We start from the raw sequence: 15,529 nt of genomic DNA, 5'->3' as shown, positions 1-15,529 counted from the left end.
GATTGATTGATTGATTGATTGATTGATTGATTGATGGGGGGCACTTTTAATCAGCAGGGGTCAATTTCAGTTGGGGGCCCTGAAAATTAACAGGCCGGCTTGCTTACTTTGGGGGTGGGTGGGCTATTTTATTGTAATAGGAAAAGAGAAAATATTAAAGAAGGCCTTTATGGAAGAACGCCTGGACTGTGACAGATTAGCTGTGCTTTCACACTTCCTAAAATATCTCAAAATGATCCCTATATTGAACTTTTGGCGATATGCAAATATATTTACACCCAGTGTATATTTATATGGTCTGGTAATGGCTAATGGTAACAGCTGTCTGGGAGTGGAGCAGCATCCCCTCCTGAGGCTGTGGGCTCTCCTTCATGGGAGGTTTTTAAGAAGAGGCTGGAGGGTCACCTTGTCAGGGATGCTGTAGATCCTACAGTGAGCATGGGGTTGGACTAGAAGATCTCAAGGTCCCTTCCAGCTCTAAAGTTCTATGGCTACTGGGAACAGAAAGCTTTGGACATGAACCAAACAGCTGAGCTTACTATCCCCAACCTGTTTTCGCCCCTTTCCGGTCATCAAGGGATAAGACGTACCCTGAAGTAGAAAAGACCCTACCAGTTTCCCCAGCAGTATGAGAGCAGGGGCCCTTTCCCCCTCTTCGTCGCCGCTTCAAGAGAAGTCGGAATAGGCAGAGAATGGAGCCAAGATCCTTGGCAGAATCCTGTAAACTGAGCACACGAGATTTACTATCCCGTAATTCCATTTGTTTGTTCCAACTTGAAAATGGGCATGAGATCACCATAATAAATCTTGTGTGCTCTGCTGGCGGGCTGCATATCACAGGGAGAGAGGCTTGTGATTTGAATTCTGCATTGCAGAGGAGTTGGTGCAAGGCGCTCCATTCCCTGGTCTACAAGCCCAGGACTTCCAAAGTTGTCTTCGGTCGAATTCTGAGGATGTATAGTGTCTGTCGGTTCCACATTTCCTTGATAACATATAGCAACTGTGATCACATTGGTTGCCCTGTTTACGGCGTTATTTCCCTTGTCGACATCTGGGTGATACTGGCATGAGAAATAACAATACAGTCAGGGCAAGCCGTCCTGCACGAGTTTCCAATGGGACATGATCCATGCGGGGGGGGGGATAGGTTTTCAGCAGCCACCCCTAGAAATGGGCGCAAATCTCCATTAATCGTTTTTCCAAACTTAGGTCCAGTTATTCTCAAACACTGAGAGTGGTTTTTTCCCCCAAAACTAGCACAGAAATCCATTGGCATTTTTGTACACCTCTCTCGTAATGCATGCATTTTATACACATTTCTGCCTAATATGCATGTTGTTTACAAACAACTGTTCTAATGCAATGCATTTTTGAATATTTTCCCAAATACGCACATTTTTTATTGGAGAACTCCACTGCAAAATTTAGAGAAGTGTCAATTTCAAAGGCTAATTAAATTTTGGTTTGCATAGAGGTCCAAAAGTGAAAAATCCTCCCCCCCCCCGCCTCCTTTTTATTTATTTATTTATTTATTGCATTTCTGTACCGCCCAATAGCCAAAGATCCCTGGGCGGTTCACAAAAATTAAAGCCGTTTAAAGTATAAAACAAACAGTATAAAAAACATGACATAAAATACAACATAAAAGCGCAACCAGGATAAAATCAACAGCAGTGCAGAAATACAAATTTAAAATACAAATTTAAAACAGCAAAGTTAAAATTATAAGACTATTAAAATGCTGAGAGAATAAAAAGGTCTTCACCTGGCTTCTGAAAGAATATATTTCTACCTAGGGTATGTATGAGAGTTTCAGTTTTGCTCACAAAATTGGCAGCCATGCCCTGTTCTAAGCCGCAAACACAATCACAAGCGTGTGTCTGCCCCAAATATTTGCAAATTGCTGGGTATGCGCTTATTTTGTTTGCACAACCTCCCAGTTCAGTTTTTGCACATTTCCCCGGCAGACTGAACCAGCCCCGCTTTAATCTAGGGGTGGGTGGGTGGATTTGCGCAAATTTCATGTTGGATGGCTGCTCGGTTTATGCAATTGTCCTATTTGCGCAGAGCGAACAGCAATTGTAAATGCAAATAGCAACCGGGGACGGACGAGACAAATGGCAAGACGATGTGCGGAGAATCCTAGCCGTCGCAAACATTGCTCATTCCCAGAAGAGAGCTCATGGAAAGGATCTCTGCTTGGTTGTGTCAGCGTAGGCTCTTGTAAATCTAATGTGGTATTTCCTACATGCGAATGACATAAGGACATAAAAATAGCCCTGCTGGATCAGGCAAAAGGCCTATCTAATCCAGCATTCGTTTCCACAGTGGAAACCCACATGCCTGTGGGAAACCCACTAGCAGAACCTGAGCACAATTATAGCACCCTCCTGCTTGTGTTCCCCACAAACTGGAATTCAGAGGCGCATTTAGCCGTCATAACTAGCAGCCATTGATGGCTTTATCCTCTAAGAATTTGTCTAATCCCCCTTTGAACCTGTCTAAGCTGGTGTTTTGAAAGGGAATGCGCCACAATTCGTTAAGTGCTTCTGGCTGAAATTTAAAGATCAACTGGGAATCAGTAGAGGGAGACTAAAAATTGGTTGAGAGGCAAATTGTCTCTAACGTTGGCAGTTTGCTCCCAAAATATTAGAGCTGGCAATCCGTTAGGCGAGCCAATATGTTCCTCTGCTTCCTTTACCCACTGGGTGGCAATATGTGTATGCATATATGTAGCGAGAGGTAGTCAATCATGTTCACAGAGAACTGGGAGGGTACTGTACTACCGCAGGGCTCAGTCCTGGGCCCAGGGCTCGTCAACATTTCTATTAATGATTTGGATGAGGAAGTGCAGGGAACGCTTATCAAATTTGCAGACTACACAAAATTTGGTGGGATAGCTAATACCCTGGAAGACAGAAACAAACTTCAAAGTGATCTTGATAGGCTGGAGTGCTGGGCCGAAAACAACAGAATGAAATTTAATAGGGATAAATGCCAAGTTCTACATCTAGGAAAAAGAAACCAAATGCACAGTTACAAGATGGGGGATACTTGGCTCAGCAATACTACAAACGAGAAGGATCTTGGAATTGTTGTAGATCGCAAGCTGAATATGAGCCAACAGTGCGATATGGCTGCAAGAAAGGCAAATGCTATTTTGGGCTGCATTAATAGAAGTATAGCTCCCAAATCACGTGAGGTACTGGTTCCTCTCTATTCGGCCCTGGTTAGGCCTCATCTAGAGTAGTGTGTCCAGTTCTGGGCTCCACACTTCAAGAAGGACGCAGACAAGCTGGAGCATGTTCAGAGGGCAATGAAGATGATCAGGGGTCTGGAAACAAAGCCCTATGAAGAGAGATTGAAAGAACTGGGCATGTTTAGACCTGGAGAAGAGAAGATTGAGGGGAGACATGTTAGCACTCTTCAAATACTTAAAAGGTTGTCACACAGAGGAAGGCCAGGATCTCTTCTCGATCCTCCCAGAGTGCAGGACATGGAATAACGGGCTGAAGTTAAAGGAAGCCAGATTCCGGCTGGACATCAGGAAAAACTTCCTGACTGTTAGAGCAGTGCGACAATGGAACCTATGACTTAGGGAGGTCGTGGGCTCTCCCACAGTAGAGGCCTTCCAGAGGCAGCTGGACAGCCATCTGTGAGGTATGCTTTAAGGGGATTCCTGTATTGAGCAGGGGGTTGGACTTAGTGGCCTTATAGGCCCCTTCCAACTCTACTATTCTAGGATTCTACGAAGGTGCTTTTCAAGAGAGGTCGTGCTCACAGGCTTGGACTTAGGGGCATGCAATCTGGGCCACCACTTGAGGTTCTGAGCTTGGTGGTTGAGCTAGGCCCTCCACTGAACTGTCAGCAGCTGAAACAAACGGTACAAGCAGTACCAGCATTCCATGAACATGGTGTTTCTTGTTTGCGGGGAAATTGTGCCGTATCGAACAGTGTCATTCCGCAGTCCCAGCGCCAGCGGCGCTCTGTCAAATCTTTCTGTTGCGCATTATGCTTGTGCAAGCGATGGTGCAAATGTAATGTGCAACCCCTTGGAGAAGCGTAATGCAGAACCACTTGCACAACGTAACTTTAGTGCAACGTCATTTGTGCAAGTGCAATGACACAGTTGGATACGACCCGTTGACAACTTCTGTGCCCATTTATTGAACAGTGTGCATTGCATTAGTGACCGCAGTTTGATTCGCAAGTGCAAATTTATCGCCATATACCAGCCTTCTCCAACCTGGCACCCTGATGCAATGGGAATTGGGGGCAGGAGGAGCTGTAGCCCCAAACATCTGGAGGGCACCAGGTTGGGGAAGGCTGCTTTATCTGATAGGGATGACTCATGCATCAAAATTGCAAAATGGGGAGCAAAAGCAATTTCAAAGATGTTATTCAGAACTTGAACTAATGGAGGAAGCGCTAAAGATGGTTCTCACTCAGAGCAACACTTACCGTATTTCTTCGATTGTAAGACGCCATCGATTGTAAGACGCACACTAATTTCAGTACCACCAACAGAAAAAAAGCTTTGATTCTAAGAAATAATAAACGCACCCGCGATTCTAAGACGCACCCCGTTTTTAGAGATGTTAATATGGGGGGAAAGTGTGTCTTAGAATCGAAGAAATACGGTAGTTTGACTGCTCATAGGGTGAAGACGGACAGGCCTCTTTGGAAGTGTACTTGCAGCATACAGTTCAGATGTAAAGGGTTAAGTGTAGCGCAAATATAGACTTGGCTGTTTTAGCTATTAAAATAGTTTAATAAAATTAGCATGAGCTTTCGTGGGTTACAACCCATTAGATGCTGTAAAATTAACTGGAGACTTTGAGTCTGAAAAACAGTTAAGCAGGTGGATCTGTAGCAAGTGTTCCATTCACTTAAAGCAACAGTTACAAGATGCATTAAGAGTGTTTATAATGTGCATAGAAACCATAATCCCTATTGAGTCCCTGAGTAACGCAAACAAATTCCTTTATCAACTCTCATTCTGCAATCTCGCATTCCAAGCAAGGCCCTGATTTTAATTTCTTTAGAACTCTCACTCTGAAGTCCTTGACGGTCTGTCCACGGAGTTCAAATGTACTTATTCCTCTCTCCGGAGGTGTGGGGGGGGTGCAGTTCTGCAACTTTGAAGGAGTGGCTAGCTGCACACAATGCAGTAATCCTATTTTTTTTCCTTGATGAAACTCCCCAACCCCATAAGCATGTGCAGCACATTCCATTAGGGTGTGCATCCAGGGAATTTTTGTTTTAAAGGCGAACATTTATTGAACATCAATCATAAAGGACATTATTTTTATTCATTTATTTATTAAACACTGTTGGCACTGATGCCTTACTCCGCAGCCAGAGGGCAGTCAGAGGACTGTTCCCACTGTATTTGGATCCTCCTATGGATCATAGAATCATAGAATAGCAGAGTTGGAAGGGACCTACAAGGCCATCGAGTCCAACCCCCTGCTCAATGCAGGAATCCACCCTAAAGCATCCCTGACAGATTGTTGTCCAGTTGCCTCTTGAAGGCCTCTAGTGTGGGAGAGCCCACAACCTCCCTAGGTAACTGATTCCATTGTCGTACTGCTCTAACAGTCAGGAAGTTTTTCCTGATGTCCAGCCAGAATCTGACTTCCTTTAACTTGAGCCCGTTATTCCGTGTCCTGCACTCTGGGAGGATCGAGAAGAGATCCTGGCCCTCCTCTGTGTGACAACCTTTTAAGTATTTGAAGAGTGCTCTCATGTCTCCCCTCAATCTTCTCTTCTCCAGGCTAAACATGCCGAGTTCTTTCAGTCTCTCTTCATAGGGCTTTGTTTCCAGACCCCTGATCATCCTGGTTGCCTTCCTCTGAACACGCTCCAGCTTGTCTGCATCCTTCTTGAATTGTGGAGCCCAGAACTCGACGCAATACTCTAGATGAGGCCTAACCGGGGCCGAATAGAGAGGAACCAGTACCTCACGTGATTTAGAAGCTATACTTCTATTAATGCAGCCCAAAATAGCATTTGCTTTTTTTGCAGCCGCATCACACTGTTGGCTCATATTCAGCTTGTGATCTACAACAATTCCAAGATCCTTCTCTTTTGTAGTATTGCTGAGCCAAGTATCCCCCATCTTGTAACTGTGCCTTTGGTTTCTATTTCCTAGATGTAGAACTTGGCATTTATCCCTATTAAATTTCATTCTGTTGTTTTCAGCCCAACGCTCAATCCCTTCTCAATGGCCCCCTCAATTAACTGCTTATTTCTTGAGATATTAGGGTGTGCCTGGGTACACACAGCATACCCCTTGCACACACCTATGCCCAACCCCCAATTCCCAGAGTGGTTTTGCCCTTAAGGTTTCCTTTCAGACGATGTGTTATGAGCCGCTACATACAAGAACATCCATGTGGTACGTTAAAAAGTTAAGCAAGCCCATGCAAATGGTGACCGTCCCTCTACTCTCTCCCTTTCTTTGCAGTACTACTTGTCCGATGCAGATTTTTACGACATCTTTGGGAAAACCAAGGATGAGTTCTACCAGATGCCCAAATGGAAACAGCAAAACGAGAAGAAGCAGTACGGACTCTTTTGAGCAGAAGAAGGAGCCTTCCAGCTCGTCCTTCTGCTGCCGGCTTGGAACTCATTTGGGGGCAAGATGGAGAGCGTTGGAGGAAGGGATGGTGGAGGAAAGACACTTGCACCCCAGTACTGAAAAGGACATTTTTTTAAAAAACCACTCCTGGAATCAGTACGGTGAAAGAAAGGCTTGGCAGACTAGCTTCCTCCCTATTCCCGCCACTCAAAGTGGCAATCTGTTTTTTCCCCTGCCAACATTGTATCATTTTTCTGCACAAAGTGTGTGTGTATGTGTGTGAAAGTTTCTCCCATTTGGTGTGTTTAGAAACTCAACTGTCCCACATGAGGATGCTGAACGGGGCACTGTTTTTCTGTTGAGGGCAGAGTGATTTTTCTTTTTCTTATTACAGGTATAAGAGAGAAACATAAGAACCAGAGCATGTGAAAGTACACACAGGTTCAAAAAACCCCAACAACTTCAGATATGTGAAAACCAAACAGCGCCAAAGCCCTCGGTGCTAATTCTGGACTCTCCAGAAGTTTGGAAGGGACACAGTGGCCCACACATCTTCACTCAGTCCTGCAGGGAGAAGACATGATTTCTGCTTTGAGTCCATGGAAAAGGAATCTCAACCCTCTCTCTTTTGAAAAATAGATTGTGTACAGGTGCTTCCAGATAGATGGTTTCTGGCCCTACCAATCAAAAGGCGTTGTGCAGAGATCCCATCTGTCTCTCCTTAGCCAATTTTGCGTGGTAAGGAAATAGATGGAAATCAGGGTGGGGAAAACGCAGCAGGGTTTCAAATGGAGGACACCGTTGTCTGGAGACCCCTGTGAAAACCTGCAAAGGAAGCAGGGTGTTTGCACAATAACGGCCTTGTCTGAAAGCACCCTAAGAGTTAGGATACTTTAGGATGCCAAATCTAGGGAAGGCAGCAGCTGTGCTTCTAAGGACCCAGAAGCATTGGGATGGGTGCAATAAATAACAAATGCTGGACTTCTGGTCTGGTCGATCGAGAAGACCATTCTTATTTGTATGTTGCCAGGATGGAGAAGAAGAGAGGACACCAATAATTGCACTTAATTCTGACTGCATGCTAGAAAACAGGTGGTTCTTTCATTTCTATGGGGGGGGAAGGTGCCTACACTACTTTTTAAACCTGAGTTTTCTGTTGATACGTTAAAAATAGACATGTCCTTACATATTGTGTCCTGAGTCAGACCACTTGCTCCTTATTAAATAGAGTCACTACTTAATACTAGGTTCTCTCAGTTTCTAATTGTTCCAGTTTGAAGTCTGATTCATCTCGAACGTTGAGAATTTCTCCATTCTTAAGTTTGATTCATCCCGAATGATTTTTTTTTTTAAGTTCACTTGAAAATTCATAAACATTTTTGTGAACATCTCTGCCACTTTGAATGCATTTTTGCCTTACACATTTCTACAAGCAATTACCATACAGATTTTTTTGGATTGAAGAACTCCCTTTACAAAATTCAGTGGTGAAAATTTCAAAGAATAGCTGGATTTCGGTTCTCATACTGATTTGAAAGTTTGAAATGAGACGTGAATGAATTTCTCATCCATTCTTAGCCCATTGGGTTTTTTTAAAAACTATGTCTTCTGACTACCAGTGGTTCTCCAAGGCGTCAATGAGAGACCATGCCCTGCTCTGCAACTTTTTTAACTGGAGATTTAACCTAGGGCCTTCTGCATGCAAAGCTCCAGCCAGTCCTCTCAGGTTTTGCACCGTTCTTGTTTTATTGCCAACAGCAGATGCATTTGTTCAGTTCATACTGCTTGGAAATTGCCATGTTTCCCCTCCTCTTTCTTTGAAAAATAATAATAATTGCACTTGCTTCAATCAGAGGTGGGAGTGGAGCAGGAAAGTTGAAATAAATTGTGTGGAAAACTGGATTAAAATGTGATATTCTATAATATTGTGTTGGATCTTTTGTGGAATCAAGAATCACATGGACCGCCACAGCAGCCCACCCTTTCGGGAGAAAATCAAGCAGTGCTTGACTGAGGTTTTTGCTGCCTGCTCAGTTGCAAATTAATCATGCCGCAATTGACATAGAGCACGCCACAGCCCAAGTGAAGCACTTCTAAGTCACACTGATTTTAATGGGAGAGAGGCAAACACTTCCTGTGTTTAACTCACTGAAATGAAAGGAACTCCGGAAGTATTTAATTCTGATTAGGTCATGCCCATAGCACTTATACTTGATTACAGGGTGTAGTTTAATAGGATAATGCACATTTAAGACTCGTGCTTCGGTTACGCCCACTCACTCACTGAAAATTGCAAAATTAAGGGGAAATTACTGTGTGTGTGGAGTTGCAGTTGGAATTCTGAATGGGAAGGAAATGGGTTAACCCTCCACCGCCCTGAATGCCTCAGCACCAATTTGGATTGGGCCTTGCACAGCTGCTTTTTGGGGGGTGGGGGCAATAAGTGCCTAGTGTTAAGCATGCTTTTTAGAGTGTGCTTAGAGTAACATTTGTTTGACCCCCATTCAGGACAGTGTGTGAAGGTACCCAATCATCTTTCTCCGTGCAGCGAGAGGAGCAAATCTCTGTGCCTCTTTCTGAACGGACAAAAGTCAAATGGGCAGGGTGGAAGAAGTCACTGGGAGGGGCTTCAAGGCATGGCTCCACCCCCCTGATGTCATCTGACCCACCTCAATTGGCACTTTGTCCCCTGAACCGAAACAGGTTCTCCAGACCCTTTCAGGAATGTTGTAAGCACAACAGGAACGCCCAGTACACAGCAAAACCCCTTTATGCCCATTTCATTGAATGCCACAGGTCCATTTCACTCACATTTTCAGCCTCCCAGTTTGGCCACATGACCCTGCACAAAGCTGAGCACCACACCAAAAATAAAGAGGACGAGACGAGACATAAAAATAGACTCAAGACTTTTCCATTTTAATCATGACAAATGCAAATATATTATTAATATGCTATAACTATCCCTCTAACTCTATTGATTTCTTTAGAGGTGTGTGTGTTTAAAAGCGCAGTATAAAATATTCACTGATTTTTCACAGAATAATTGTCTTTTCTTTTTTGTGTCCCGTCCTGTAATGACAACTACATGAACAGGATAGCGGGTTAGAAGAAGGACCTGACCATAAAAAGTGCTAGACCAGGGGTTGCTTCCAGACAGATAGTGCAGCAATTCTTCCATAATGGTTATTTTCGTGGAAAGATGTGGACTAACCCACCCCTAATTCCCACGGCAGACCCTCCAGCCTCCTTAAAATGCTACACAGAGACAGAAGAACCCTACTGAATGGGTGATTATTGTATGAGGGGGTAGTGGGATCCCCCAAAATTAGGCATACAGACCTTGGAAGAGCTGAGCCCTCCCTCTCGCGGAAGGCAGATCCTGGATCTAACGCCTTGTCTGGAAGCACCCCAGGAGCAGTTAATATAACATTACACCATCGCTAGCGGAGGACACAAATGAAAAACATTATGCTGCATTTGCACTGCAAATCCACAGGTGGAAATGGGAAAGGGTTTCCAATGGTCATTTCCTAACTTCTTCGATCACAGCAACAAGATAATCTTCTACATAAAGGAAGAACACATAATGGCTTTTAAGAAATCACTTCCCCATTTAATACATCTGCAGTGAAGGTTACTTTTGCAGACGTTTTTCAAATGGAGTCTTCTTTCTTTTCTTAAGGCAAAGTCTAGCCCAAATCGCAGTTTGGGCTGGCGATGCAAGGCACACCGGTTTCCGTGTCCGTGGGGTACGCAGGACGACTCGGCGTCTCCACCAAGGCACAAAAAGTCACATTTCACTGCCTCAGCCCTGTAGTGGCCGGGGATCCAGTTTGCTGATAAGAGAATTGGAGGCAGCCATTCTGCGCGTCTCAAAGCCATACTTGGGAGTTTTTTTTGTTCCATGCATGAAAACGAATGGGTCAGGAAGCGGAGGCTCACGTTGTTGGCAAGTGAATGCCTCGATCACAGGAGAAGATGGTACCCTGGGGAGAAAATGGCTCTCTGCAAATAAAGGATCCGAGGCGTCCCGCCTGTAACCCTTAGCTGACTTTCTTGGACTACTCTCAAATCCAGGAGCTGAATGACCTCCCACCCAGCCCTCTGCGGACCACAACCCTGACACCATTTGATCCTCCCTACACCATCATCAGCAACCGACTTCCCCTGCCCACAACTTCTCCGTCTGGGGAGAGGATGTGGGGGCAGGTGACGCCGCTGTTCTCTCAATCCCCTTGTTATCACTAACCTGTGCTTGGAGATAACCAAGGGATTCTTTTTCCCCTCGCTTCTTCGCAAAGGCCACAGTAAACCCCCAGGGCAGGGGGTGGGGCTTCATGAGGAGGTGGGGCCTGAGGGCCCAATGGGCTCTCCCAGACTAGAGGCCTTCAAGAGGCAGCTGGACAACCATCTGTCAGGGATGCTTTAGGGTGAATTCCTGCATTGAGCAGGGGGTTGGACTCGATGGCCTTGTAGGCCCCTTCCAACTCTGCTATTCTATGATTCTATGACCCAATTAGTCCTGGAAGCTAGTGTTGCCCTCCTCTGCTCAGACCCACCTGCATGAAGGTGGAATCACAAAATTGACCCCGAACTAAGAAAATTACTCTCCCCTTAACGAACCCATATGTCCAAAGGTAGCTGGGGGTGGGTGGAGGGCTTTCCCATAGCAAATTAATCACCTCACTATAGCCTTGGGCCTGTTGTCATGATATAAGATTGTAAATGAGCCCTCAGTTACCACATCATATTTAAGTGGGTTCTACTGAATGGAAAACTAAAGTTCTCCTTTCAGACTAAAATCGGTTTCGTATGCTGAATGCAGGTCAAATATAGGCTAGATCTACACTACTGCTTTATAGCGGTATTGAAGTGCACTGATAACTGTTGGGGCCCATGACACATTCCATATACTGCTTTCATAGTGTTATACCCTGCTTTTTATTCCACATTTGTAATGATTTGAAACAAAGTGTAGATCTGGCAATAGAGTTTTGGGGACAAAATTATTAGTCCAGTAGTGTTTTCACAATTTGCTATAGAACACAGCATAACATGTGGCCAAGGATCCAGCACTTTTAAAGTTTGCAGACTGGGAGAATTATGAGCACGCTTAAATCTCTCTCGTTGCAATCCATGGAACACTTAGAAACTGTGTTCTGTGTTGTGAACGTGGCTTTTGTAGTGTATTCTACATGTCTTGTACAAGAGGCAGAAGGGTAGGAGTTCTTCATAGAAGATTCTAAACAGCCCAATAGGACTCTGATTCAAAGTTTCTCGACGTGTGGTTTTGTAAATTCTGTAGAAGTTTCTAGTCCTCATCTCGTTCCAAGGAAAATCTTAGATACGATAGCATCACGTCCCGAAATAGAATTTATCAGGAAACTACTGAGAAGAACTGAGAATGATTTGGGCTTAATTTCTTTTAAGAATTAAATTTGCCAATGAAAAGATGAATTTCCACAGACGTAAATTGCCTTTGGGTAAAGATCAAAGAGCCTGCATCTGTCCCCCTCAAATATGCAACTGTTTCAAGGTCACTAAGAGAACAGAGACTATGACTATACAATGATCCTGCCTCTTTATTTCTCAGAAAACTTGCTGAGGACATCCAATGATTACGTGGAGAAGGCGCCTTCCGTGCCAGGCAGAGATCCTTCCCATTGATTGGAGGAATTAAAGTTATGCAAATGTGCTGAATTTGTATGGTTTATGCAGCTTGCAGGATCCAGGTCTTTTGGATGATTAGGTTGTAGTGCAGACTACAGACAGTCTAGGTTAAAGTGATGTGACACATCATTCAGCGATGCCCCGACTTCTGAGACTACAGCAGAAATTGCCTGCCTATCTTCGCAACCATCAGGACTAGCAACTTGTGTTTCTTTTTTAAAAATATATAAAGTACTGGTGCTTTGATCAGCAGCACAAAATGGAGCCGGTGCTACAGTCCCAATAAACGCTCCAAAGCCACCCGAGGAAGGAAAGCCAGCATGTTGTTTTAAAGCTAAAACAGCAACCTCCGAAGTCTGTCATTATCTGAACTTGAATGCTTCTCAGAGTGCCTGGGAGGTATGTCTCTTTTCTTGCCTCGCAGCACCTAGGTTTATGAGACAGGCAAGCTTTCAATCCACAGTTTTAGAAATTGGCAAGCTAATTGCAGAAAGGCAGGCTGCACAATGACGTACAAGGCGGTGGGTCTGACTGCTTAGCTCACATCCCACTCTCCGGAGATCCGTCTCGCAGCCTGGGAGTGAAGTCTGTTTGAATGTGAAGACAGATCCCTCAAGCGGTCAGAAAAGGTGGTGGGTTGGCTTTTGTTTGCTTAGTAAGCGTCCAGAATACTGATGTGCACAAAAAGTGTGGCAGATGGGTATTGGTCTCCGCTCCTCGTCACGAGATGAATATGGCGATAGCCTTGAGATAATCAGAGAGAGAAAGGGGGGGGAATCATTACATTGCAGTTGCTCTGTGCCGTTTCCTTGGTATATTTCAACAGCTGTCGCATGGAACGGGACATCCGATCAGCTGACGATCCAAAGTTCTGGGCTAGATGGGGCAGGTCTCCCTGCACCAGCCTTGCCCAGGCCAAAGATTGGAGCAGCCTTTCCCAATCTAGATGCTTTGGACCGCAACTCCTAGCATTCCTGACCACTGATTGCCACTGAGCTGATATCCAAAACATCTGGAGGTCAACTGGTTGGGGAAGGAGAGACAATGGCTCAATTCAGACAACACGTTAGTCAACGCAGTGGGAAAACGCCACTCAACAGTTGAGTTTTAGGAGGTATTCCCCATTCAACATGTTCTAACGCCACCGTTGTGTGACTGTGGGCTACCACAGAGTTGAGTAAAATCCATCATGATTGACAGTTCCTCCTTCCCCAGTCCTCCCAATGGTATCCCATCAGCCATTGCTGCGAAAAAACAATCCCAGTGGCTGTCCTAGAGTGGCACTCGCTCCTTTCGCCACTCTTGCCGGGAAACTCTGTAGCCAATAGGAAAAGTCAACTCAACACAACGGAAAACTCCATGGAGCCCGCCATACAACATGCAACACAATGATTGTGCAGGAACTCTCCTCTGCACAGTGTGGATATTCTGCATGGAGTGTTTTCCAAAAAAAAAAACCTCCACTGTGGGGTGAAGTTTCCCCGCCAGACAACACATTTCTCAACAGGGATGTAAAAACGCCACCGTGGAGTTCTAAAACCACCACTGAGAAATGTCTTGTCTGAACTGAGCCGATGAGTAACTGAACTGCTCAAGCATTTTAGCCTACCCACTGCTAAATGTTTTTCATGGTTGACATTCTTTAGCAGAAAGCACTTCTGCAAGGAACAGGCTTTAAGAATCAAGTGATGGATGTGGTTCCTTCCCCTGCGCCTCTGATGTTGCTGTGAAGAAGAACCACATCAGATCAGTCTAATGGTACCAGAGAGCTGGTGAATCCAGCCATGCCTTGTGCGGATTTGCCTCTAAAGAGTGAGATGAAAACAATTCAGATGGAAAGGGCCTTTTTGGTAGTGGCCTCCCAACTGTGGAATGCTCTCCCCAGCAAGGCCCACCTGGTGCCAACATTGTTGTCTTTTTGGTGCCAGGTTGTCTTCCCCTATTCCTAAGCATTTGCTGGCCTATAGTTGAAATGTTTCGATTTCACTGATGTTTTAGTTGTTTTATGTCATGGTGGTATTTGAATAGATCATTGTTTTTAGCTGTTTAAAATATTACTGTACAATGACGTCTTTTTTGAGAAAGGTCCAAAAAATGAGAAATCAAATTATTTAGCTGAAATCGGCAGGGATGTTTTTACAAGCTCAAGGTCCAAAGGCTTCACGGTCAAACTGTGCTTATTGGGTTTATCTATGGATTTTCTCTATACACGAGATTGCCCTGTGGCAAAATCTATTGCAGAACAACGGATTAAGGACATTGATCTTCAATGTGCTATATCAAAAGCACGGAGTTCCTACACTTCGGTCTAAATTTTGAATTTCCTAGATATGCCAGGTATTTGGACTATTTGACCGTCCCCAAGTACCGCCATATTTTTTCAAGGGCAAGATTAAACTGCCTCCCTTCTGCAATATTAGTAGGGCGCTTTCAGGCCACACCATATGAGGATCATAGAATCATAGAATCATAGAATAGCAGAGTTGGAAGGGGCCTACAAGGCCATCGAGTCCAACCCCCTGCTCAAGGCAGGAATCCACCCTAAAGCATCCCTGACAGATGGTTGTCCTGCTGTCTCTTGAAGGCCTCTAGTGTGGGAGAGCCCACAACCTCCCTAGGTAACAGATTCCATTGTCGTACTGCTCTAACAGTCAGGAAGTTTTCCCTGATGTCCAGCTGGAATCCGGCTTCCTTTAACTTGAGCCCATTATTCCGTGTCCTGCACTCTGGGAGGATCGAGAAGAGATTCTTGACCTCCTCTGTGTGACAACCTTTTAAGTATTTGAAGAGTGCTATCATGTCTCCCCATCATGTCTCACATCGCTTGTGTGGCTGTGTTGGTGAAGCAGTTGAATTGTTAGGGCATATATATATATATATATATATATATATATATATATATATATATATACTGAATGCAGCCTCCACAGGGAGGAACGAAATAGACTTCTTGGCCCTAACATGAGGAAATGCCCTGGAAGGTGATCTGAGCAGTATTTGGAATACTTCCTGGCAGGGATGAACAAACCCACACCAGAGGCAGTGGCTAGGTTCCTTTTCTCTGTACAAAGGGCTCGTAAGACGATTTAATAATTTTTTTAAAGGAGGCAGGCAAAAACGTTTTTGTTCCGGCAGTGCCAAGGACTTTTAAGAATTGTCATTTTAAATGTTTACATGTTTTCATACTGGTACTTCTTTAATTTATTTTTAATTTCTGTATATTTGTATTTATAGGTCTTAAATGTATACGTCTGAAATCTTGTAATGCCGCCT

At 44.5% G+C, this 15,529-nt stretch overlaps 2 protein-coding genes across 3 annotated transcripts in view; one reads left to right on the top strand and one right to left on the bottom strand.

The window, feature by feature from the left end:
• The window catches only part of VILL (villin like), a 44,923-nt gene extending 38,210 nt beyond the window's left edge, over nucleotides 1–6,713 (top strand). Inside the window, exon 19 of the mRNA XM_063126527.1 lies at nucleotides 6,470–6,713. Within this exon, the coding sequence (XP_062982597.1) occupies nucleotides 6,470–6,583 (114 nt within the window). The 3' untranslated portion in view covers nucleotides 6,584–6,713. The remainder of the gene's footprint in view (nucleotides 1–6,469) is intronic.
• A 2,783-nt stretch (nucleotides 6,714–9,496) lies between these two features.
• The window catches only part of PLCD1 (phospholipase C delta 1), an 80,513-nt gene continuing 74,480 nt past the window's right edge, over nucleotides 9,497–15,529 (bottom strand). For both annotated transcript variants that reach the window (XM_063126564.1, XM_063126555.1), the window contains exon 15: nucleotides 9,497–13,000. In XM_063126564.1, the coding sequence (XP_062982634.1) occupies nucleotides 12,909–13,000 (92 nt within the window). In that variant the 3' untranslated portion in view covers nucleotides 9,497–12,908. The remainder of the gene's footprint in view (nucleotides 13,001–15,529) is intronic.

This window comes from Elgaria multicarinata, chromosome 1 (genome assembly GCF_023053635.1).
Source record: "Elgaria multicarinata webbii isolate HBS135686 ecotype San Diego chromosome 1, rElgMul1.1.pri, whole genome shotgun sequence".
Taxonomy (NCBI): Eukaryota; Metazoa; Chordata; class Lepidosauria; order Squamata; family Anguidae; genus Elgaria; species Elgaria multicarinata.
Note: the sequence above shows the minus strand (reverse complement) of the source record. Positions and strands in the feature narration are given on the sequence as shown.